This window comes from Suricata suricatta, chromosome 12, assembly GCF_006229205.1.
Source record: "Suricata suricatta isolate VVHF042 chromosome 12, meerkat_22Aug2017_6uvM2_HiC, whole genome shotgun sequence".
Classification (NCBI taxonomy): Eukaryota; Metazoa; Chordata; class Mammalia; order Carnivora; family Herpestidae; genus Suricata; species Suricata suricatta.
In genome coordinates, this window is record NC_043711.1 from 23,704,070 (window position 1) to 23,731,525 (window position 27,456).

The window sequence follows — 27,456 nt, forward strand, 5'->3', positions numbered from 1 at the left end:
CACAATTCTCTGTTTCTGCCTTTATCATTGAGCATATTCTCATAATGTTGCCTTTGGTTCTGAGTATCTACATGGGGAGATGGTAAGAAGAAGGGAATGTCGTCTAACCTACCTTGAGGTTTCTCAGTCGATATGTATTACAGATAATTCTTAAAATCCATTCTAAGTATGACCAATTTGCATAAAAGTTTTATAAAATAAAAAAGGCTATTAAAAGTACCATGTAGTACCAGCCTCATAAGACTGATATGAGGATGATTCGACATCACAAATAGGCTTGGAACCTGCCAAATGTTTAATAAATACAATATCCTTCTATTGTTTGGGTTAGTAAGACTTCTTGTTAGCAAAATGTCTCAAATTGTGTTAATGCCATTAGTAACTTCCTAAGTAACACCTAAAGGAAAAGCACTTTAATTATGTTTATCATCAGTATGAAGCATTAGGTGGCCAATAAAAATAAGAACTAGATGCTTTAGAAATGCTGCTAACTCAAATTAAAATTTTCAGCTTTTCAGCTTATAGATAGTGCAATGCCCAGGATAAGATTCTGTCTCTCTAAAAGACTGGCATTATAAACAAGTACTGCAAAAATGAAAACATATGCAAAGCTAGATTCACTTTCCCGCTGTTGTCACTCAATACATCTTCCTGGGCTCAAAGACACTCCCAAACTTTGCCAAAATTCTTTAATAAAACCCACACCTCCAGTAGCTAAGACAGGGAATTGAACAAAACTAGATTCTGCAGAAGCAGGAAAAAATATAAGGCAGGATGGTTCCATCCTCAAGAAACTCACTGCTAAGTTAGAGAGCAACTCTGGAGACTCAATAGTAAGTACTGTGCTGAGAGGGAGCAGAGAAAGTGATCAAAGAAACGTCATCCAGAGATTATGAGCATAAACAGATGCCTGCCAGGACCTAAAGATACGTGGACAATGAAGATGTGAAATGTATCCAAAAGAAAAGAAAAGAAAAAAGAAAAAGAAAAAGGAAATGAGCTTGCCAGAACTTAATCTATTACAAGTTCTATAAATGAACAAAAGAAATACTTTCAAAGCGCCCATGTCTTAATTTTCTCTCAAATCTTGCATAAATTAATGAGCATTCTATTCTTTTTTATGTTCCTAAATCCACTCTGCAATATATTAAGACATCTTGATAACGATCTTAGCTCTATTGTATTGTACCCAACATGTGGTATCACTTTGAAACTCACTTTCTAGAGAAAAACTAGAAAAAGCTGGTTTAGTTCTTCTAGACTGACATTTAGATAAAGTCAATTTATAAAACACACACCCTTGCCCTCTAACAATTCATTCCATAGTAAATGTGCTTTTCCTTTTGTAGTATGTGAGGGTTCAAAATTGGCACAAATACAGAATAAAATTAACAAGATTTTATGACCTGTATTTCATTTTTTATATACTTCCTTTTCTAAAACATATAAGATAAATATTGAGGATTCCTTGAGCTAGACTTATGTTTTACTAATAAGAAAACACCCAGAATGTCAGATGAATAGAAGAATCCAAGTAGGCAACATAAAGTCTTCTAAACTTCTAGGCTGAGTGTGAAATAGAAACTAGATCCCCTGATGACTGACAGCCACCAATGTGGGTAAAAGAAATGATGTCAAGCAAAAATCACATAGCCCTGGACTCTGCCTGGCAAACCAAACCATTTCCAAGGAAGTTCTTGAGGACAGACCCTGCCTAAATGGAGTGAGTCATTAGCAGGTCCCTGACATCAGCCAGCTGCAAAGTCTTACAACAACTGGCTAGATTGAAAAAAGATTTCCAAAGCTTCAACATAAAAAACTCAAGTGATTCAGCTTCCCTATCAGATTTCCCAATGCTTTCTTCTAGGTCCCTTATATCTAAATTACCTTCTCATAAAAACAAAGACTTAGAAATACTAGAAAAAGTTAAAATAAGATTTTATTCTTCTAAAAAGTGTACTTTAGTTGATTCAGTAAAAGGTCTGAAATCATCTTCAAGGTCACCATCAAGTTTAGAATACTTTAGCAGAAAAATAATCTGTATAAATAAGGACATCATGTCCCAGGGTAAGTAGGTGGGAGACATCTTGTGGCATATCCATGTCACTGAGAATGAAATTCAAAGAGCCTATGCAGGCTACTACTCATTTATTTTTACTTCGTTTTCAATATTTTCACATATAAATTTCAAACACATACAAAAATACAGAAAACAACACAATGAACCTCAACATACCCAATCCTCACTTTAACTAAAGTATCCACTCATGGCAACTCCTGTTTCTCCTATGATCCCAACCACAGCCCGTTCCCAGCCCCCTATTTATTTAAAATTGAATCCCAGATATTGTATCATTTCAACTGTAAATTTTTTAGTATGGATTTTTAAAAGATAAAAATTCTATATTAAACTTTAATAATTCCATCATCACACCTTAGAAAAATTTACCAGTGATTCTTTACTATCATCAGTTCAAACATCAAACTTCCCCAGTGGCTCACAGGTTTACCATTTTGCTTATTTTGAATCAAGATCCAAACAAGGTTCATACATTGTGATTGACTGCTATGTCTGTTTGTTTGGTTTTTTTTTTGATCTACAGTTTCCCTCTCTACCTCTTTCTCTTTCTCCTTGAAAACTTTTGTTGTTGTTTTAAAACAAGAACAAAATCAGTCACCAGTCCTACAAGGGTTTTTGCATAATAGGGAACTTGCTCCTTCATCCCTTGGAGCTATTTGCCAAGTTTGTTTCTGTCCTATTTCCAGTAAAATTCAGGTTTGATTTTTCTGACAAGACTGCTTAATTGCAGTAGCGTGTACTTGGATAAGAAGGCACACTATTTGATGTGACATCCATTAAAGCTCAATCCTCAGATCCATCAGTTAAAACATTAGAGGTTGCAAAATAAATACATATTTTCCTCTCCTTAATCTCTTACATCAACAATAGCATACCTTATACCTTTTGTACCACCTTCTTTTTTTCCCATTTAACAGTATATTCTAGAAGTCACTTCATTATCAGTATACAGAGAAATACTTCATCTTTTACACAGCTACAAGTAATCCATTTTGTAGATCACAATGATTTATTTAATCAGTCCCTTCCTGATAGACATCTTGGTGGTTTTCAGACTTTTGCTATTACAGATAGTGCTGCAACGAACAGTTTCTGATATTTTATATTTCTGACAGTGTGGGATCTAGGGATTCTGGGAAGAAGTGGGATTGCAGTCAAAGGTAAGCATGTGCAATTTGTTAGATGCTGCCAATTCCCTTCTGAAAGGGCATATACCATTTTGCATTCCACCAGCAATGTTATTAGAGAGCATGTTACTCCCACAGTCTAACCAACAAAAGAGTACATTTCAAGTCTATGGATTTTTTGCCAATCTAATACATGAAAATTATTTGTCAATGTAGACTTAACATGCATCTCTCTTACCCTGTGTCAGGTTGAGCATCATACATTAGGCACTTTACATTTATTTTTCCATGTACTATCTATATATCAGGCCCACTATTCTCTAGGGTGGTTAGTTTTTCAGTTCTCTGTTTTTAAAAACCTTATTTATTAGGGATATGAACCCTTTATTTATAGCATAGCTTGCAAGTATGTGGCCCAAGTTGTTATCTGTCTTTTACCCTGCCTGGGATACCTTTTGCCGTGCAAAAATTCTTTACTTCATGTCATCAAATGTATCAATCCTATACATTATTTTTACCATATCTTGATTCATAGGAAGGTTTTTTTCCCCATACCTAAGTTATAGAGCAGTAGTAATCTGTGTTTTCTCCGACTACTGATACCAACGCATCACCTGAGACTGGATGCTAGAGCTCATCTAATTCTCTCACTACATCTCCAGTGATCTAGAAGAGCAACAGTAGATCCAAAAAAACACTTTTGGAGTTCCTATATTATATGAGGCACTCCTCTCGGAGCTCATATACCCCAGTAAAAAAAAAAAGTGAAAGATCCTTTCTTTCAAGAAGTTTATATGCGATGAACTTTTCCTTCTCTATAAATATTAGATTAATAAAGGGATAAAATACTTAAGTGCAGCATAGTAATGAAAACCCCAGCTAAGCCACAATGTTCCTGAAGAATAAGATTATATTTTTGTGCCCTATACAACCTACATCGAGAGATTTTTATCTGATGATCCCTGAAAACTTAAGGATTTGTAAATGAAAAAAGCTCTAAGCATTTTGGTTAGGTACTTTCATAGACTTACTGAGAGGCCCTGTTGTATGCCCAAGGTCTTTATGGGAATGTTCTGTTAAGGAACCAACAATTATCTAGATTGAATCTTTCATGAATCAACCCTAGTGAATGCTCAAGGACAAAAAGAACTACAAATAATCTTAATTTTTTTCAATAATCATATTATGCATAATAATGTTGACAACACTATCTACTTATGTATTCCTGGCCCCTCGTATCATGCCTAACACATAGGAGTTACGATATAAATAACCTACTGGAGATCCAACAAAGAAGGTTACCAAAATGATGCTGTACACCTAATTTTCATATCTTAATGCTCTGTTTCTCTTTTATACACATAGACACACGCACACACACACACACACATCCATTCACAGCAATGTACAAATGATTACATTTCCCCAAATTAAGTAAAATACATGTGCAGTTTTCCGCAAATGTACACTTTGATTTTGGATGAAGTGAGGTTGCAGAGCTGACAAATCTTAAGCTCTAGATCTCTGGCAGTACCAAGCAATTCTCCAAGTCATGCCTTTCCCCTCTCCCTTAACTACCCTCAGAAGAGCTGTCAAAGGTGGTCATCACTCTGGAGGGAGCTGACACCCAGCTTTATTGGCACAAGGCTAAGGACTCACATTCAGTAAATGAGGAGTTAGATCTTCTCTTTTCCTTCATATTTGGCTAGATCTTAATGACAGAACTTGTGATCTGTACAGTTTCAAATTAACAACTGCCAAGTAGTATTTTAGATACCAAAAATCATTCTGTTATAAGGATTTAAGAACTCACTACATTTGAAAATAAAATAAAAAATAATTGCAAGAAAATAAATTTCATACATTTCAAGACAGAAATGCTTGCTTAACAAACTTCTAGGGTTAAAGTAATTCTCATCGATACAATTTTTTACCTCAAGTTGTATACTCTACCTCTTTCCTTTTTAATAAAACAAGAGGCAGAAAGTATATGTCTGTGTGGAATAAATATCTGTATTTAATTTTAAAAAAGAATAAAGTTCGTATGAAAATGAGTAAAAGATTCTTGCAGAAGCCCTGCAATTTAACTTCACTCTTTACATTTTGGTTTGATATGTAAATATACATATAGAGAAACCCAACCACCACAAATGTTAGCCTTTTTCCAGAGGAATGGAGGTAAGTATTACAAATGTGGGTCCAGTGTCAGGAGAACATAATCGTAATGTAAACTGGTTATTTCTAAATGGTGCCCCCAACAGGAAAAAAATGAATGGAAGTACTTAATAAATTCTGTTTTCCATAAAATTCATACCAAAAAAAAAGGGGGGGGGGTGGAAGAGAAAGAATGTGAGCTTGGAGGTCAGTTAGAGTTTTGTTGAATTTCCCTCCTCCTAAATTCTGTCATCTCCTTTTTAAAGCAGCAAGTCAGCTTCCCACAGACATGACAGGAATACATTCTTTTTTGCTGCAAAACCATTTACCATTAAGTAACACTTACCAGAAGACGTGTATTTTCCCATAGAAGATTGGTTAATTGGATATTGTCACTTCCAGTTGCAGCTTAATATAGTATAGACAATGACTTCTTCAAACAAAAGTATAACCAAACAAAAGTATTAACAATCTGTTTCTTTTGTTTCAAAGAATATAAAGGGCTCTGACTCCATATCTCAATACTCTGAAACAACAGACACAGATTAGGAAGGGATCTAATGTAGAAATTAAAATGATTCTGTTATCTTGATTACATGTTTAGCCACACCAGTCAAATAACATCCCTATGAACTAAAAAAGAAGAGCCAAGTTCTTTTATTTCACTAGAAAAATAAGTTGCTCAAAATAAGTTGACAATGTAAGGATTGGAAAGTTTTTGATTAAAAAGGAATTTTTGTTGGAACAGTTATAATGAGATTTGAGCTGCAGTAACAATATAAAATTGAAAGCAGAATTACATACAAAATGAGTACTGTAAAATATCATTATTTTAGTACAATGGAAAATAAGGTGTTTGTGGTTTTACTCTATAAATTCTGTGTTGTCTCCTCATATGTATTCCTTCTTGGCCATCCTGTGAATAACCATTCTGATTTCAGAACCTCTTGCACCGACATTCATTTGTGGTATGGGGAACCCACACAATCAACATCTTTAGGCTCTACATTTTCCCTCCATTTTATTGGCTTTTCAGGACTGATTCATGCCCAGGCATCTTGATGGTGTTCAGTTACAGGGCAGACAGTGAATTTTCCTAATCCATTTAGTGTGCTGACAGAGCCATGTTCACAATTTATAGAATTTCCTTTTAGACATCTACCTATTTCACAGTTCATTAAGATTCAAACTGAACACCTGTGTTTATGAAGTCAAAAGCAATTTTATACTAACAAGGTGTTAAATAAGGCATTCTCTGAAAGCCTGAACAACAGTAACAACAAAAGTACTAGACTCTTGACCTATGGAATGAAATAATGTCTGTACCTACCTGCATCATCCTTTAATAGGCCAGAAATTACCATGGAGCTACAGCCAAAAATCTTAACACATTTTAATTCCTCCACCACAAAACTCTCATGTTTTGCCTCAAGAAAGCAAGAGTATGGGGCTACCTTGCACATTTCACCCGGGTATCTAAAATCTGCAAAACAGTAAAAAATCTTAGGAAGTAAAATGTGGCCCCTTTAAACAATGTCTTCACTAGATACATGGACATTTTCAGCATTCTGGGGCCAACAAATACTGACCCTGACTCATTTTTATATAATGCCAAAGTTTTCACATCATTAATAAAGAGAGAATCAAAACAAAGCCCACAGACATTAGGGGAGGGAAAAGTGTACTAGTTTGGCACTGCCATCATAAATACCCTCAAAATGAAAAAGGAAGAAAATAAAATGCACATAGCAGAGGTGGTGACCCCTATAATGACTGTGGTTCCCAACAGCTTTTTTTCTACTGGCAATAAACCATTTTGTAGACCTCCCATTTTTGGCCACCATGAGCGTTACCGCTTTGCGAGTGTATGTCTTTTTTCTTAAAGTTAGGAGTGTTATCAATAAAAATTTCAAATGATGCCTTTCCCAGTCAAATTAAAACATTTTAAAATGTGAAGCCAACAGGAGTAGAATGGAAAAATACAAGTGATACCAGGATTTTATTTTGTTTTTTTTTTCCACCAACTCCCTTAATTTACTAATTTTAAAGACATACCTTCCAAATCTTGAAAGTGAGACAATACATCCTGACATAGCACTGGGTTAATTGGACTGTCTTAAAAGTTGGTTTTGTCCTATGCTCCTAACTTTTTATAAAAAGTTAGTAATGCCATGATAATGCTTTTAAATGCCATGATAATGATATTCATTAAACAAAAATCTACCTCAAAAAAGGTCATTTCAAGTATCCTTTGAAGCCTTGACTGGAGTGACTGAAAAGGACTTCACTGCTTGCCAGTCAACCAGAGCAGGAAGGCAGAAGGAAAGTTAAAATTACTGGTTAAAAGTAAAGGAGCACTGCTTACAAATCCCACATTCTGTATTGTGGCAAATAGCATTTCTATCCACTTTAAAAAAAAAAAAAACTCCTTTGCTCAAAATGTGTGGATTCAGAAGAAGGACCAGTTCCTTTAGTATCTGGAATCACTTGCAAAGCCCTGTTTGAGTGCATCTATCCCAAAGTCCCTGGAGACCACAAAGCATCCCCAACTCCCGGTCACAGTGTCCTGTATACACAAGAGTCGGAGCCTCATTATGAAGTGGGGCAGAGAGCCCACCTCAAAGCAGAAAACCAAGAAGTCATGAATTTTGTTCTTTTCTCCATGTAACAACAACATTTTCATTGTCAAAAGCTTGGTTTTGATGATCCACCTTGAAAACTGACAGTCCAAGTCTGCTTTTCTGGTTGTGTTATCAAACTGAAACCTCTTTGGCTCAAAAATGCTAACTGGCTCAGAAAACACCTCCTACTCTACCAGCAGCACCTTGCTGAGGAAACACTCTCCCTGAAGAAATGATCAGCTCCACTTCTGTTAAAATGCATTTAATTTTTTTACCTTGCAAATGTGCAATGTGTGTATCATAGACAATTTAAAGATCACCTGAGTCTCCAACACAAAAAGAAAACAAGGATGATACTATTGTCCATTCTTTTTTTTTTAACAAACTATGTGTGCATAAGTATATGTATATATAATCATATAATCATAAACATCTTTAAGTATATAAAAAGTAAATATTATACAATAAATTCTTCTTAATATACTAGGATTCCAGGCTTCATGAAAAAATAGTCCCCTCTTCAGATACTGGGCAATATCCTTCATTATTATGGTCACAATGTAACTGTTATTATAACCATATTGATACTAGGATTTAAGTCACAGAGTTATTCATTCCTAACACTTCACAGCCAATACAGGGTTCTACCTAGTAAGCACTGAACAGGAGTGAACTCACCTGTTGAGACAGCATTTGAAAACTTGCATAAACTTTGCCATGAAGATTAAATGAGACGATGTATGTCAGCTCCCTGACATATAAAAAAAGCATTCAATCCACTGGGACCCTTCTGGAAAACACTAGATTTCTGTTTAAGAGCTCAGGGTTTGCCACCCAAGGCCCTGTCTCTCACTACTGTGTGATGTTAAGTAAGTTACATAGCCTCTCCGAGGCTCTATTTCCTCATCTTAAAAATGGGGTCAATAATACAACTTCACAGGTTGTAAGTCAAGTTTAAAGTAAGTACCAAATGGGAGGAGCACCTGGGTGGCTAAGTCCATTGAGCATCTGACTCTTAATTTCAGCTCAGGTCATGATCTCCTGATTCATAAGTTCAAGCCTCACACTGGACTCCACACTGACAGTGCCTTCTTGGGATTATCTCTCTTTCCTTCTCTCTGTCCCTTCCCCATGTTCATTCGTTCTCTCTCTCTATCTCTCAGAATAAATTAATAAACTTTAAAAAATAAAAATATCTAAAGTATCACATGGGAAACATTTAGCTATAGTTCCTGAAACTCAATATAGTAGCCAGAAAAACACTCAATAGCCATTTGGGCAATGAAATGAAATTAAGAAGTCCAACGCCAAAGCTCATGAAATTATGGGTTCCACCTTGTCCAACACCTTGTATATGACAGATGCTCAATTAAATAGTATCAAATGATACTTCAGTTAGGCAAGTCAAGGGAAGCATCTTTCTGAAGTACAGCAGATTGAAGCACTTCAAAGCAGATGTAGTAACTCATGAAATAATCAACCCAGCAGAGTGTCTGGAACCCCAAAAATACCATTCCCTTTCTCAAGAAAAGCCAAGTTGCTTGAGTGTGGACTCAAAGAGGAACAGCTTTAATCAAAACATGAAAGCTTAACATTATCTGAGTAGTCACCTTCGCAACATTAGCCTTCAATTATATGAGATATAAATGGACTTTTCATACAGCTTGCATACTTTAGTCTTCAAAGATGCTGAACATTTATTTATCTTCTTTATGCTTTTAAATAGAAGGAAAATTAAGTCCAATTAAGATTTTGTGTAGAATTATTATCAACCAGTGATAATGAAATCACAGAGTATTTATGGTACTATAAATCAGTTCCCTATCATATATCGATATACCCAATAAAGTGCTGGCTAGATAAAGGCAGGGACCATATCCAGTCATTCAAAACTTACATGTTGAATGAAAAAATGTACAGAACCTATAGGACAGGGAGGGCTCTTTAATGTGAAATTCTTGGAAATGCTTCAGGATATCTGTAAACTGCCTAAAATTATATACATGATTGCATGTGAATATAAATGTATATGTGCCAAGGTAAATTTTTCTGATGAAAGAGTCTATAGATTGCATGAAGCTCTCTTCTATACTGATTATATTTAAAATACAAACACAAAAATATTATGGACTTTTTCTATGGAGCTGCCACTAAGGTTGCCACCTGGATATGCTGCCCTTTCCCTTGCCTTTATGAACACAAAATCCCTACATACCTTAATAGGTTCTCAAGTGACTACTTTTAAACAAGCAAGACTCTTTCCTGACCTATCTGGACAGAAATGAGTACAAAAGCAAACATTATATGCCACTGTCATATAACACATCTTCTAGAAAACATGCAAAAGAGTTGTCAGGCCTGGCAGTATGGAAATCATGCTGGGCTGGGGGAAAGTGTACCTGCCAGAAAACAGAAGGAAGTCTCTTAATTTGAGGATAGAACAAAATAGATGGCGCTTTCAAAGAATCTTGATTTCCTTGTATCATTCTAAGAGATAAAAAAGTGACCTCGTCAAAATATAAAAGTGTGGCTTGGTAAATGCAGACACCACAAATTCAAAAGAGACCCTTGAGGCAGAACATACAGAACGCATGATAAAAGAAGTATGGTAGGGTATTCCCCAAACATCCCGGATATACAATTGTAATAATAATAATAATAGCAGCACTGATGATAATCAATACAATTTATAGCTAGAACCCTTTACTAGAGTCAAAGCACTTTTCACATAGATGCATCAGGCTGGCCCAGTTGACTGCCATTTCACAGATCAAGACATAGAGGCTGAGACAAGTTTAAGTTTTATTCATGTGGCAGTTATTAAATGGGGAGGCAAAGGCATGTCCACACATCCCCTGCTTCAAAATGCTATGTTCTTCACACATTTTACTTCAGATCATAGAATAATGGCTAAGCCTTTATTCTTTGTAAATTCTGAATATGTTGGTAAGTATTCACTGAAATACAGAAAAATAAGATGCTAAAAAAAGCCAATTCATTATTATCTCTACTGCCATGGAATTAATGTGTTGACAGATGGGGGTAAGTTGGTACATAGAAAACATCAAGGGAAGTTGCAAAACAAGAAACTTTGAAGCTAGTTTAAAAAAGTAAAATGTTGGGGCACCTGTGTGGCTCAGTCGGTTAAGCATCGGACTTCAGCTCAGGTCTCACAGTTTGTAGGTTCAAGCTCCGCATCAGGCTCTGTGTTGACAACTCAGAGCCTCGAGCCTACTTCGGATTCTGTGTCTCCCTCTCTCTCTGCTCCTCCCCCACTAGAGCTGTCTCTCAAAAATGAATAAACGTTAAAAAAATTTTTTTAAGTAAAACGTTATGTTACAAGCTATGTGGTATATATCTGTGTGCATATAATTATTATTCCATTGATTTACTGCACACATGTCAAAGAGAGTCTGGGCATTTGTACAAGTTAAAACAAACCAACCTAGGATCCAAGCCACAGAGCTGCAAACTCAGACAATTTGTCTCCCACCCTTCATCCTACTGCCTCCTAAATGCAAATCCCCTGGTAGCAAAAGCCCTTCTTACAGAGATGAACCTTTAAGCCAGTGGCATCTGTCCTTTATATCCTATTGTAAGAGTGGCCAAAAGCCAGTTGATGGCATGGATTTTCTAGATAAACCATCAGGGTTCTTCCCATTCTAGAGACAGCCCTCTTCTGTTTTGGCAAGAGCTTTTAGGAATGACCCAGGAATTTAACTGGAAGGATAGTTCCATATAACCTCCTCCAAGAATAAGCACCATATCTTTCATATGAGTGTAAACTGGGGTCTTTCATTGTAGGGCGTAATGAAACATAACATATCTCATTCCCTGAATATTCGCCCGTTAACCCACCACAAGTTAGTTGGGAGACTCGTATTTCTATCTGTTTCTCCAAAAAGCAGGAAAATCACTTTAATATACTTCACCCTGCTGGCAAAAATCCTTTGCTTATGATCCAACAATTAGAGCTAATTTCAACCTAAATTGCTTCCTCTAAGAATGGACATCATTAGGTAACTTTCTCCACTTCCATTTACAAAGATTTTAAAAGAAGAAAAACGTCAAAAGAATTTTCCTTGGATGTTCCAGCTGATAAAATCATTAATCTCACACACCCAACTTCAAAGCAGAGAACGAGAAAATCATCTCACTTTCTTTGCACATTGAGAATATTTTTTTCTACTTCAAAGCACGATCTCTTTATAGGGTCATTTTAATTATTGAACATGGGACAGAAGCTATACACATAATGTCACCACTATCTTTTTCATGAAAAATGTATAGATCTAATGTGGACTACATTAATTTGAGAGGATTATATACCGAGGAGGGTATAAGAAAAGAGAGAGAGGCCAGAGGATATGGCACTCCTCTGTGCAACGTAGTGAGAGGGAGGTAGTTAGCCTTTCTGAGATGACTTTTCTTTCTTTCCTGTTAGAAAGGGGCCATCAAAAAGTCTGACTCTCTGTTTGAGCAATACCACAGCAGATGCCTTGCTTCTCAAATTTCCTTCTACCTATATACGGCAACAGAATCACACTAGCTTTATTAATAGTGCTGGCATTTCCCCAACCCAACACAACTGTGTGTTGTGAATAAGCACTGTGAAAACAAACTGGACCCTGTTCTACAACAGGGGTCAGCAAACAGTCTGCCCTGTTCAGAGTACAACTGCTAGAGAGAGGACGAGACAGCATTCCAATTCCCACTCAACCGTCCTCATACAAAATCACAATGCCATGGCTTGGGAAAGTTTTCCTGTAAATGGCCAGAAAGTAAATATTTTCAGCTTTAAAGGCCAGATGGTCTCTGTCACTATTAAATTCTGCTGTTGATGCACAAAAGCAGCCAAAGACAACATGTAGATGACAGGATGCAGCTATGTTCTAATAAAACTTTATTTACAAAGACAGACAGAAGGCAATATTTGTCTCACAAGCCAGTTTTTAACCCCTATATAGACAAGTGCTAGATAGCAGAAATGTTCTATAGCTGTGCTATCTCATACACTAGTCACTAGTCACATGTGACTAATAATTACTTGAAATATGGCTACTGTGTTTAAGAAACTACATTTTAAGTCTTACTGAATCTTAATTAAATTTGAATGGCCACATGTGGCTAGTGGCTACAGTATTAGCACAGTTCTAGATACTATTCACTGCAGCCTCCTCAAAGGTGATACAGCTGTCTTCCAATTTATGGCATAGTTCACATGTTTGCCTTACAAAATAAAGTATCCATGCTTTCAAATTCACAACTATATAAAACTGAAAATGATTTTCTTAAATGTGAAATATCTATTATCACTGAGGCCAAAATGATCATTTTGGTTTGTAGCAATCAAATGACTGCCTATCAGCCAATGTAAATTACATAGGGGCTGAGTCAGGTCCATGCCAAGGACAATCCAATCCAGAAGTTGTTTCCTTTCACCTCTGGACACTCTGCTGCACCCTGACTGAGGGCACAGGACTACTCCATGGTCAGATTAATTCTAAGGAAGATCTACACCTCCCCGCAGACACAAAAGCATATACATACTAAAACACAGCTTAGGAGCGCCTGGGTGGCTCAGTCAGTTAAGCAGCCAACTTCAGCTCAGGTCATGATCTCACAGTTCATGGGTTTGAGCCCAGCACTGGGCTCTATGCTGATGGCTCTGAGCCTGGAACCTGCCTCAGATTCTGTGTCTCCTCCTCTCTCTGCCACTCCCCCACTCATGCTCTGTGTCTGTCTCAGTAATAAATAAAAACATTTAAATTTTTTTTAAATAATAAATAAAATAAAACAGCTTAAAGAGTACAAGAGAGAACATGCAACTCAATTAGATTGCCTTCTCCTGTAGTAATACTTAACTTACTGCCTCATCAGAAAAAATCAGGGAGATTCATCGCATTCTTTGCTATTGCCCACATGCAATAATTTATTCTCTGGCAACTGTTTTATTTACATAATAACTAGCTTGTGTTTTGCCTTTCTTAGCAGACCCAAAGATATAATCCAATGAGGAGAAGTAAGGAAATAGGATAGTAACTTATACTGGGCTCTCTTCTAAGTTTGAATAAGAAATAACAAACACATTTCTTTCCAATTAGCAATAAAATGCACCTCGGAAAAACCTCATTGGCTTTGATACTACAACTGTCTAGAGCTTAAACCAACATTTCTTTCAAGAAACTCACACAATATTAACTCTCTTCAATGAGTAAAAGAATCTTAAAAATTAAGGATAGCCTTTAGGAAGGAAGAAACCCCTGGAATTATGGCCAGGACAGGGAACCTGTACAGATACACATCAATTAAAGTAGATGACACTCTGAATTTTTTATGATTTTTGATAAAACCATTTTAGATCCAATGATTTATTTGTGGTTCCCAAATCCAAAAATCTCTGAAAAAATGAAAAAAAAATTCCAGAGTGAAGCAAACTCTTTTGGTGGCACAGCCAGACATGAACTAATAGTATTCTACTTATACAGTCTTAATTTATCCTACTTTAGTATGAGGAGTTTATTCTCTGCAGAAATAGTCATGTGTTTGTTTACAAGGTGTTGCTTGCAATCTAGGGGAGTTTTATGCATCTATGATACATGCAATGGGTCTTACCTTTCTAAAATCCCTGGAATACTGATATCCAAAACAAATCTGGCCTCAAGGGTTTGGATCTTCTAAAAAAAGCTGTCCAGGTGAATGTTTTCTATCAACTCAACATCTGTTGCCTGGAATCATGAAACAGTGCCTTACCTCGGTCTGAAGGATGGCAGCCCTCTGTTCTTTGGCAGTAAGCGACTCTTTAAGCACTTCAATGTGTTGCTTGCAATCTGAATTTTGATTGCTAAGGGTTTCAAGCTTTGTTTGTAAGGCAAGAAGTTCTGACTCCTTCTTTGAAAGCTCCTGCTTCAGTTGATCAATCTGTGAAAAAGCAACAAAATTGCAAGAAATTAGAAGCCACAGTTCCTGCTCTTTACATTTAAGAACTACTTATTTCTCTTAATATTTAATAGCCAATGATCATTATTCCAACAAGGCAAGCCATGAGTTTCCTTTAAAAGACGGCCTTGGGGAGTAGCTGGGTGGCTCAATCAGTTTAGCATCCAACTTCAGCTCAGGTCATGATCTCATGGTTCAGGAGTTTGAGCCCCACATCAGGCTCACTGCTACCAGCACAGAGCCTTCTTGGCGTCCTCTGTCCTCTTCTGTCTGGCCCCCCATCAGTGTGCACTTTCTCAAAACTAAATACAATTAAAAAAAAAGAGAGAGAGAGAGAGATGGCTTTGGAAGTTCATACAGGTCTGGAGAGGCCCTGTAAAGGTGGCTGAGAGTACAGAAAACAGAAAGTAAGGTCAGCAGACTGCCTTCTATCATCAACCCCCCTCAGAACAAAGCCTCACAGTGGAATGAAGGCTTCCTGGTCAGACTTACCCATGAAACCACATAGTCTATTCACCATGATCCTCAGAAGTGTCAACAGATAGCTAATAAAAGTAATTAACCCAAGACATACCCTGGTCCTTCTCTGCTACTCCACAGTGGAAACGATAATTCAAGGGCATCATTTGACAAAAGAGAATTCTCACCCTCCCCTCCAAAAAAGTAAGCATTAAGAGATGTTTCTGTTTATATTAAATATTGAGAAAATACAAAATAACATAAAACTATGTAAAGTATAAGGAAAAATAATACAAGAAACATCCATCATTCAATTCAGCAAAAAAGATCATTAAAGTTACCTGTGTCCCAACCCATTTCTATCTTCTTTTCTCCCCCTTTGGAAATAACTAATACCCTAAATTTTGTGTTTGTCATTTTCTTGCTTATCTTTTTGCTGCATATTTTTTGCATTTCAACCTTATTTGTTCTGCATATTTCTTTAGAGTACTTTGCTTTTTTCTACTCAATCTTACATCTTCAAGATTAAATCATGTTATGATACATGCAATTTGTTCATTTTCACTGAAGTACATAATTCCACTATAAGACTTCACCACAATTCATTTGTCCACTCTGCTGTTAAAGACATTTTGGTTTTTTTCCAGGTTTTTGTGTTAGAACAAAAAGTGCTATTCTGAACATTCCTATATATATTACCTGGTACATGTAGCAAAAATAATCTAGGAGTTAAATTGCTGGACTATATAGGATGCACATCTTTAGCTTCACAAGAGAACACCAAAATGTTTACCAAAGTTGTTACATTCATATTCCGGGTCATAAGCAGTGTGTAAGTGTGCCAATCATGCCACATCTTTGCCAATATCTTATGTCACCAGACGTTTACATTTTTGCCAGCCTGATAAGAGTTGTGGTAAATGATCTGCAAGGATGACTGTCACCAATTTCTTCTACTTGTCCACACTTGCTGCTCCTCACAACGAGAGGCAGAGTCTGTTAACCCTCCTCTTGAATCTGAGCTAAACTGTGACTTACTTCAACCAGCTAAATGTAGCCAAAATGTCAGTATGCCTGCTCTGGACCTTGTCTATAGTGGGACGGGCAGCTAGAAGTTGGCTACCATGTTAGAAGTCTAACCACCCACTGAACACCATGCTGTGAAGAAGCCCACACCAGCCACATGGACAGGCAAGGGAGAAAGACAGAGAGGCCTGGTAGAAATTGTGGCTCCTTCATCTTGTTCTTGGTCTCAAAAAGAAGAATTTCAATGTTTCATCATTAAGTTTGATGTTTGTTTTAGCTTTTTATAGGCACTCTTAAGTTTCAGAAAGTTCCCTTTTATTACAACTTTGCCAAGAGTTGTTTTTTTTTAATCATTAAGGAATGTTTAATATTAATAAACATTTTTTCTGCATCTCATGATTTATCACACTTTTCACCTTTAATATGTTATTGTAATGAATTACACTAATGGATTTTTAAAATACTCAGCTCTCCTTGCACAACTATGAATACCTCCACTTAGTCATAATGTACTGTATTTTTTATATGTTACTGGATTAAGCTTGCTATTTTGTCAGGATCTTTCATCTATGTTTATGGATAAGACTGGTTTATACTTTTCCCATTTTGTGCTGTCCTTGTCAGGTTTTAGTACCAATTTAGAGTGCTCCTTTTTTTATAGTGTTCTGAAGTGGTTTGTGTAAAATTAAAATCTTCTTCCCATTAGTGTTCATTTAGAAATTACCAGTAAAATCATCTAAGGCTGGTATTTTCTTTCTTCAAAGACCATTAGTTATTTCATCTATCATTAATGGTTATAGGAATATTCGTGTTTCTAATTATTTGAGTCAATTTTGATAACTTTTTTCTCCTAAAAATTTTTCATTTTATCTAAACACTCACCTTTACTTAGCAGGAAATTTTTATTTAAACCCATTTATAAATTTTTATAAAACCCATTTATCTTTTGATATGTATGGCATCAATGACTGTCTTCTTCATTTCTAATATTCTTCAATTTTATTCTCTTTTTCTTAATGAGTCTCAGCAGAGGCATGTCATGTTAAATAATCTCTTCAAAGAGCCAATTTTGGTTGTGTTGGTCATCTAACATTCTTATTTTCTATTTCATTAATTTTTTCCTTTATCTTTTAATTACTTCCTTCCTACTACTTTCTTTGGATTCATTCTATTTTCTTTTCCTAACTTTTTAAGTTGGATACTTACCTAATTTTCACCTTTTTCTTTCCATATATATGTCTTAAGACTATAAACTTCCCTGTCAGTATCATTTTAGCTCGATCCCACTAGTTTGAAATGTAATACTGACATTATTGTTCAGTCCTAAGTATTTTCTGATCTCCATTATTACTTATTCTTCAACTCACAAATAATTTTAAGTATGCTTCTTATTCAACAAATACATGGATGTTTCCTAGTTATCTTTGTGTTTTTGCTTCCTTGCTTTGCTTTGTGCATAGAGCACAAGGTCTGTTTGATACTAATCATTTGAAATTAGTGTGTTTTGCTTTATGACACAGTATATGGTCAGCTATCATAAATGTATTTTTTATACTGTGTGCTAGAAAAGAATATGCATCCAAATATTGTTGAGTGCAAGTCTATAATTACTGGATCAAAAACGGTTTCTTTGCCTTAAAGGCTATTACACCTTTCTCACAGTTAATATTTGGCTAGTGTGTCTTCTGTCACTTTCAATGTATCATTAACTTTATGTTGTACGTGTCTCTTGTAAACAGCATATATCCAGATTCTTTTATCCTGTCTGATAAAATGAAATGGAGTATTTATTATCATTACAGATTTTTGTGATTTATTTCAACCATCTTATCTTGTGCTTTCTAAATATACTGTCATTTCTATTTCTCTTTTCCTTCTTGCCTTTTGAATGATTTTTTCCTATCCTATTTTTTTTTGCCTCTACTCATTTAAGACATAACTTTTATATTTATTTTATTTCAGGTTATTACCCTAGAAAATATAGCTCACTTACATTTTTAACTTAACTAAGTCTAAAGTCAATCTATGCTTACCTTCTTTCGGAAAAACATAAGGATCCTGAGACACTTTCAGTTCAGCCACCATTCCCTTGACATACACATATTATTGTCATGTATTTTAGTTCTTTCCTGTTTTAACTCATCATTACTTTTTTTCTTAACTTTTTATGTTTATTTATTTTTGAGAGAGAGAGAGAGAGAGAGAGAAAGAGAGAGAGAGAGAGAGAGAGACAGCCTGCAAGCAGGGGAGGAGCAGAGAGAGGGAGACACAGAATCCAAAGTAGGCCCCCAGGCTCTGAGTTGTCAGTACAGAGCCTGAAACAGGACTTGAACCCACAAATCTCAAGATCATGACCTGAGCCAAAGTCAGATGCTTAACCAACTGAGCCACCCAGGCAACCTCATCGTTACTTTTTTTTACAGTTCATGTTTGTTTAGATTTACCCCCACATTTGTCACTATCTTTGTTCATTATTATTACTTGATGTTAGACCCTCTGTTAGAAATCTCCTTCTACCTAAAATCATTTAAATTTCTCTTAGTGGGATGTTTTTGGTGGCAAACTCATTTTTATTGTCTAAAAATATCTCAATGTCATTCTTTTTTTAATATTGTTGCTGAGTATTAAAAGTAATTTTCTAGGTTAAAGATATTTTTTTTCTCCAAGCCATCTTGCTTGGAGAAAGTCAAGCTATCACTCCAAATTCAATTCTTTACAGATAATGGGACTTTTTTCCATTAGCTGCTTTTTTTTAAATAGCTTTATTGAAATATAATTTTTACACCATATAATTCAACCACTTAAGTCACACAGTTGATGGTTATTAGTATATTCATAGAACCGTGCAACCATCATCATAACCAAACTTTAGTGCATTTTCTTCATCCCAAAAAGAAACATCATAATGATTAGAAGTCATTCTCCATATTCCCCAACCTCCACCCCCAGTCCTAAGCAACTAGTAATGTACTTTCTGTCTCTATGAATTGGCCTATTCTGGGAATTTTATATAAATGGAATCTTGTAATATATATACTTTGTGACTGGTTTCTATCACATAGCATAACATTTCAAGGTTCATCCATATTTTAGTATGTATCTGTACTTCATTCTTTTTTATTGTTGAGTAATACAACACTGACTGAATATGCCACATTTTGTCTATCCATTCACCAGTTGAGGGACACTCACATTGTTTCCATGTTCCAGCTATTATGGATAATGCTGCTAAGAACATTCATATGCAAGTCTGTGTAGACATATGTTTTGATTTCTCTTGTGTATATACATAGGTGTGGAACATCTAGGCCATATGATAACTATATGTTTAGCATTTTGAGGAACTTCTAAACTGTTTTCCACAATGACTGTACCATCTTATATCCCCACTACCAACATAGGAGGGTTCTGATTTCTTCATACTTTCACCAAAATTTGTTAGTCTGCCTTTTTACTTATAACCATTCCAATGGGTATGAAATGTCATCATGGTTTTGATTTCTCTAATGACTAATGATATTAAACACCTTTCCATATACTTATTAGCCATTCATATATCTTCTTTGGACAGATGTTCTAACTGCTGTTTAAATTTTTTTAATGTTTATTTAATTTTGAGAGAAACAGACAGAGTGTGAGCCAGTTAGAGGCAGACAGCGAGGGAAATACAGAATCTGAAGTAGGCTCTAGGCTCCAAACTGTCAGCAGACTGACACAGGGACTACAACTCATGAACTGCAATATCATGACCTAAGCCAATGTCTGACACTCAACCGAGTGAGCCACCCAGGCGTCCCTCTAATGACTTTTTAAAAAATTTTTTATGTTTTTTATTTATTTTTGGGAGACAAGAGAGAGAGCGTGAGCAGGGGAGGGTCAGAGAGAAAGAGAGACATAGAATCTGAAGCAGGCTCCAGGCTCTGAGCCAGCTGTCAGCACAAAGCCCGACATGGGGCTCGAACCCATGAACTGTGAGATCATGACCTGAGCCAAAGCCGGACGCTTAACCAACAGAGCCACCCAGGGACCCCTCTAAAGACTTTTAAAAACTTTTCTTTGCTTCTGAGATTTTATGTAAATACGCAGATTTCTTTTCCCCTTTGGGGTACTCTGAAAGTCCTGAATTTATGGACTTGTATCCATGAGTTAGTTTTGGAAAATTCTCAGCTTTCTGCTCTTCAAATATAGCTATGGTGTTGTGATTTTATCCCTACTCCATCTTTCTTCTCCTCTGGAGCTCTGATTAGACAGATGCCAAACCTTTTTATTCTGTCTTCTATGTATCTTAATTTATCTTTAATGTATTTCATCTTTTTATCTTTTATTTATTTCATTCTACTCTGTTTTCTAGCTCATTAAATGTCTTTACTGTTATGAATCAGTCTGCAGTTGAACCTATTCATTAAACTTTTAAATTTCCATTTTTATATTTTCCTATTTCTAGACATTTTTTTGTTCTCTTTAGTTTTTAATTTTATTTATTTACTTACTTCCTAATTTACATCCAAGTTAGTTAGCATATAGTGCAACAATGATTTCAGGGGTAGATTTCAGGGATTCATCCTCTATGTATAACACCCGGTGCTCATCCCAACAAGTGTCTTCCTTATAACCCCTTACCATTTAGCCCATCCCCCCCCACAACCCCTCCAACAATCCTGTTTGTTCTCTGTATTGAAGAATCTGTTTTGTTCCCCTCCTTGTTTTTATATTTTTTGTTTCCCTTTCCTCATGGTCATCTGTTTTATATCTTAAATTCCACTTATGAGTAAAGTCATATGACATCTGTCTTTCTCTGACTAATTTCGCTTACCGTAATACCCTCTAGCTCCATCCACATCATTGCAAATGGCAAGATTTTACTGTTTTTGATTGCCAAGTAACACTCCATTGTGTATATGTGTATGTGTATACACACACACACACACACAAACACACCGCGTCTTCTTTATCCATTCATCTGTCAATGGACATTTGGGTTCTTTCCATACTTTGGCTATTGTCAATAATGCAGCTATAAACATTGGGGTGCATATGCCCCTTCAAAAAAGCACACCTGTATCCCCTGGATAAATGCCTACTAGTGCAATTGCTGGGTCATATGGTAGTTCTATTTTTAATTTTTTGAGGAACCTCCATACTGTTTTCCAGAGTGGCTGTGCCACTTTGCACTCCCACGATCAGTGCAAAAGAGACCCTCTTTCTCCACATCCTTGCCAACATCTGTTGTTGCCTGAGTTGTTAATTTTAGCCATTCTGATTGGAGTAAGGTGGTACATCATTGTGGTTTTAATTTGTATTTCCCTGAGGATGAGTGATGTTGAACATTTTTTCATGTGTCTGTTAGACATCTGGATTTCTTCTTTGGAAAACTGTCTACTCATGTCTTTTGCCCATTTCTTCACTGGATTATTTGTTTTCTGGGGTGCTGAGTTTAATAAGTCCTTTATACATTTGTGCTTGACATCTTTATAGATTATTTTCCTTTATTCATATTCTAATCCCGTTTTATTTTTTTTTAAACATGTTAAATGTGCTTATTTCATAGTGTTTCTCTTAAAACTCCCAATTCTGAAGTCCTTGCCTCTGGTGCTTCTGTTTGTTCTTTCCACCATCTATCAATTACGGTAGCTTGTTTTTTTGTTGTTGTTTTTTTTTTTTTTCAAATTTTTGATTTTTTAAAGATTTTTACTGTGTGCTCATGTTTTTGGAATTTTATCTGGAGAAAAAACTTGAGTACTAACTTGAACATGTGGGCCTTCAGAGCATTTGTCTCTGCCAACACCTGGGGCACTATCAACCAAGGGCCCCTTTAAACTCCATTCACTATTTAAAGTTCTTGGATCACCTTGCATTGTACATCGGTGGGAGGCACATCTATGATTATGGACTCTAAAAGCTAGGGTTTTTTCCCCTTCCACTTGGCTCAAAGTTTTAAAACAGATAATTTCCCCTGGATTCCCCTAGTCTACATGGAAGAGAAGTACAGAGTACAGTGGGGAGGTTTTTAGTTTACCCTTGTACTAAGCGTGTGGCCATCTGGGATTCCAGTTTAAAGTGGTAGTTGAATTCCTACTTGACTCTTCCTCTTGAAAAGATTTGGGGTTCTGCCTCTTTCCTTCAATGTCCCCATGACTGTGGAAACTAACGCTCAAGTTCACCTATCTAGCAAATGCCAACAAGAAGAACCAGTGATCTATTATCAATCCAGTCCTCTGCTTTGGCTTAGTTTTGGCCCTTGAGATTCTTCCTGGCCTAACAGTTTGTAAGTACATTTTTAAATATATCTTTTGAAAATATATTTCATTCAGCATTTTGTATTCTTTTCAGCAACTAAAACTTGCATAAACAAGAACCAAGTTACTGACAATAACTGCTAAAGAATGAAAGGAGTGCGGTATACAAAGAAGTAAGGCCCCCACCTTTGTAATTGCTCAGGCTGTGCAATTCACTAGCAAGGTTGAGACGAGTCTAATTTGCAGGATGAAATCAGACTAGATCAGGAGACAAAGGGTTTTATCTTGCTTGCCAAATTTAAAGATCTGATAGTGACTGGCAGTCATGAGAAGGATTCTGACTATGCTTAAAGATTCACTGAGAAGGACTTGTGATTGATTATCAATTTGCTCTGAGTATGCGTGAACAGAGAGTGGCACTGATCAGATATATGCAGTACATGAAACACATTTTTTTCTTTATAATTTAATGAATCCTGAGTCTGTTATCATTTTTACCTGCAATAAAAGTAAGTTCCATCTCTCTTTTGCCTGCTCTCTCTCTCTCTCTCTCTCTCTCTCGCTTGCTTTCTCTCTGTCACTCTCACTCAAAACAAGAACTGAGCATAAATAAAAATAGGGAGGATCTAAATTAGGACTAACTAAACTTATGAAAGAAATTAAATCTGTTGTGATCGGCAAGATCAGCATCCTTTTCTTCTTTTTTTAATGTTTGTTTATTTTTTAGAAAAAGCGCAAGCAGGGGGAGGAGCAGAGAGAGAGAGAGAGGGCGACAGAATTTAAAGCAGGCTCCAGGCAGAGCCTGACACGGGGCTTGAACACACAAACTGTGAGATCATGACCTAAGCCAAAGTCTCATGCTTAACCTACTGGGCCACCTATGTGCCCCAAAACTAGCATGCTTCACATAGAGTATTGTTCTAAATCACATGCAGCTGCAGCTGACAGCACAGTATATAGTTGATTCCACAAATGAAACGGATCCAATCTTAAAGCTAAAAAAACTTTGAACTTTACATGCCTAAGCAAAGACAGCGTTTATAGTATTAAAAAAAATGATGTGGGCTAACTTCTACAAATACCAGAGTAGAAATCTAGTGTGGTAACGGGGTATTGAGAGAGAAATTTGAATGAAATTAACTTAATCAAAAAATGGTATTTCATAGGAAGGAAGAACATGACAGGCTCTACATATACCTAACTTTATTCAATAAAAATAGATTGATAATGATAAAACCATTTCAGCCTATAAATATTAAATAGACAGTTGCTTTAAATAGTCTTCAGACTATCACTGCCATGAGGTAAATTTTAAATAAATATTTTATGCAGACAATAACAGAAGAAGGCTTTTCTAAAGGGAATATAGTTACAGGGTAGAAAATCATATTCTTCCATAAAAAATATGACTTTTGCTTCTTTTATAGCCATAAACTCAATAAAAATGGAAAGTGATGCAATTGAACATACATGAGAACTGAGGCTGGGGAAGGTCTGTCTCCATGATGGCAAGAAGAAAAGCCAATCGGAATTACATCACATGCTTTATATGAAGTCCATGTGGACATCAGGAACACTTCATCTCGTCTGAAAGTTCTTCTACCAGTTACGTCTGTGACACAACCAACACCCTGAAAATACTCCCTTGCCAAGAAAAACAGCTTCTTTTTCACTGCAGATATGGCCCTCATGTCTAGAAAGTGATATGCTTATTATCAGGCAGTTTGGGTTATGAGGTTTGTAATCCTTCAGAGGTTAATAAGAAAATGTGTTACAAATTCAGAATAGAAGAGGAGATCTACGACAGCAGAGTGGTGTCTTTGGCAAACTTTGAGAACAGAGGGAGTGACTAATACAAAAGCACTGAGATCAGCAGATGAAAAGTGTAAAAATGTGTTACACTGGAAACAAAGCCTGAACAGAACTGGGGATGCCATCATTCTTTCCCTATCAGAAAATTATTTACATGGTACATTCTATTTTTAAAGGTTTAACAGTGCTCCTGAAGGTAACTCATTCTTTCCATGGCCTCTAGATTCTGTTCTCACAGTCTGAGTCCTCTAAGTTTTCAGAGTTAAGAGGAAGATTGGAGTTTCTAGAAATTAGAGGCCCAGGAGGCCTCCCAGAGTCAGTTCTCAGGGAAAATGGGCATATGCCAAAGGGCCTGCAAGATGCAGGAATTTCCATTCTGGCCAACTACATCTGATATCCATGCCTTATCACAAGTTGAGATTCTAAATTCTACTTTTACATTTTTGAAATTCACCTTCCACTTTTGCAAATATGTTTTGTTGATGCTTTTCGATATCATATTTACAAAAGCAATTAGGGTCTTCACCACTACTTAACTTAATCACAAAGTTTTCAAGAGTCCCTACCAGTCCCAGTCATCTGTTCAGGATCAGATGGAGGTAAAATGGAGTAAAGCTTTACTCCTTTACATACAACAATATTGTCAATACATCAGATTTTCACTGAAACACTTAAAATTATCCATTTCAATATACTTTTATATCTAAAAATGAGTTTGTATACAAGAATTATTATTAGCTGCCTTTATTACTTACTTGGATAAAATAATTATAATATTGAGATTGAGATTGATTTGAGATCATGCCCTGTTAATGAAAAGCAATCAAATGCTGAGTCAATTTAATCACCAATGAGTCATAAAAATAATTTTCAGCTAAAATTTTCCCCCTAAAAATCAAATGAGAACATAAATATGTTTATCCAATTTTAAGATTTTTTTTCATAATCAGGTTGAATTTTTGTATCTTATTTTTTAAAAATTATTTTTAAATGTTTATTTATATTTGAGAGATAGAGAGAGACAGTACACACGCAGGGAGGGGCAGAGATAAACAGAGACAGAAGGAAGTAGGCTTCAGGCTCTGAACTGTCAACACACAGCTGACCCGGGGCTGGAACCCAAGAACTGTGAAATCTTGACTTAAGCTGAAGTCAGACGCTTAACTGACAGAGCCATCAGGTGCCCCTTATTTTTTTATTTAAAAGTAGTAAAGTTCCAAATAATCATAATAAAACTCATTTTAGATCTCTATTAAAGAAATATTCAGATTGAAGAAATTTCAAGCTTGCTGCCTTTGCAAACAGTAATCACTCGGAAGGGGCCTCTCCAAAACATCAGGTAAAAAGAAGTGCCCTGGGGCACTTTTAAAAAGCTTTCTAGGGGCACCTGGGTGGCTCAGTGAGTTAAGCTTCTGACTTCCTCTCAGGTCAGGATCTCCCTGGTTCATGAGTTAGAGCCCTGCATTGAGCACTGTGCTGACAGCTCAGAGCTTGGAGTCTGCTTCAGATTCTGTGTTTCCCTCTCTCTCTCTGCCCCTCCCTGCTTCTGCTCTGTCTCTGTGTCTCTCAAAAATAAACAAACATTAGAAAAAAAATTTTTTTAATCCAAAATAAAAATCTTTCTGTATTTTCATTACAAACAGCAAGAAGAAATAACAATAGTTAGCTGCAATTTCAGATTTGGTTCCCAGAGTTCCACTCCACTCCTTACACAGAATTTCATAAGAATTCCTGAAATGTTCTACCAAGACTCTGAATCTTTATAGACCATTAAAACAACAGTTTCTAAAGTCAACTATCCCTGCCTCAAATCCAGCTTTTTTTGCTAGATGAGATCCAAAGTCACTTTCTGATTTCCATTTCTATCACTGTTTCACTAAATGCAATGACTTTCAAAACTACATTTCTGTTTCTAAAGTAAGTTTCAGAGCCTCTAGGTGTTTGCACTTTAAATCTAACATTTCTTTTCTTTTTTGGAAAATCTGCCATTTCACATAGACTTGGGTTTTTCCCACTTCTTCCTCTGTGTGGAATTAGGGTAAGATTTTCATTTATCCTTCTAGGTTTGCTTAGTCACTGATTTCAGTTTGCATTCTTCACCAGACCTGTCATTGATGTTTTGACAATCTAGTTATTTAGACCCCCCCCCCCGAAAAAACAAAAAACACTAAACCTAAATGACTTGCATTACTCCAGCCAGAAGTGAATTCTCCTCCCATCAAATATTTGGGATAGATTTTCTAGTACATTTCTTACTTTCCCAAATAAGTGGTTAGTACTGGCTGTGAAGTGAGATATGTTTTGAATATGCACTACTTTTAGAGCCCCTCAGTAGCTAGCTCAGTGTCATGTGCTAAAACCAAGGCTTAATAAGTCTTTAAGGACCACAGAGCTCAAAAATCCATCATTGAAAGCTTTATCCGTACAACTCTACACAAGTGAAAGAGTTCAAGAGACTCTAATGCTGACATTAAACAATTGTTCTATCAATGTGTATAAACAACTATTGCAAGAATTAACTCCTCAGTTATCTGCAATGATGTTGACAAGCAACATATTCATGTAAAGTTTGTAGAAAAGTTATCCAAATAGGACACAATGGACCATAAACTATGCTGGTAATCCAGTTTTAAAGGATATCAATCCATGCCTCTAAAATTTAACCAGTTCATGACAAATGATTCACCCAACTGGAATCAGTTCACACAGCCTCTGAGATCCCACAAAACACAAAACACAAAGCACTCAGGACTAAACGTTTAGCAATAGCTATGTCTTAATAGACCTGCTGGACCATACCCAGGCTTAGATAAGAAACCATGCTCTGCTCTCAAAGTATAAATAAGAAATATAAGCGATAGAAGTAATGATACGAAGTATAAGCAATGAATGTTATGGTTCAATCCAGTAAGAATATTCTTTCAATGGGTAAAAGATTAAAACTTACTCTAATACTTTCTAGCTATTTTTTAATCTATAAGGGATATCTGCATGACATTATA

General features: G+C 36.1%; 1 protein-coding gene across 1 annotated transcript in view; it reads right to left on the bottom strand.

Moving 5' to 3' along the window:
* The window catches only part of ERC2 (ELKS/RAB6-interacting/CAST family member 2), a 916,748-nt gene that overhangs the window by 585,219 nt on the left and 304,073 nt on the right, over positions 1–27,456 (bottom strand). Inside the window, exon 6 of the mRNA XM_029918083.1 lies at positions 14,736–14,903. Within this exon, the coding sequence (XP_029773943.1) occupies positions 14,736–14,903 (168 nt within the window). The remainder of the gene's footprint in view (positions 1–14,735; positions 14,904–27,456) is intronic.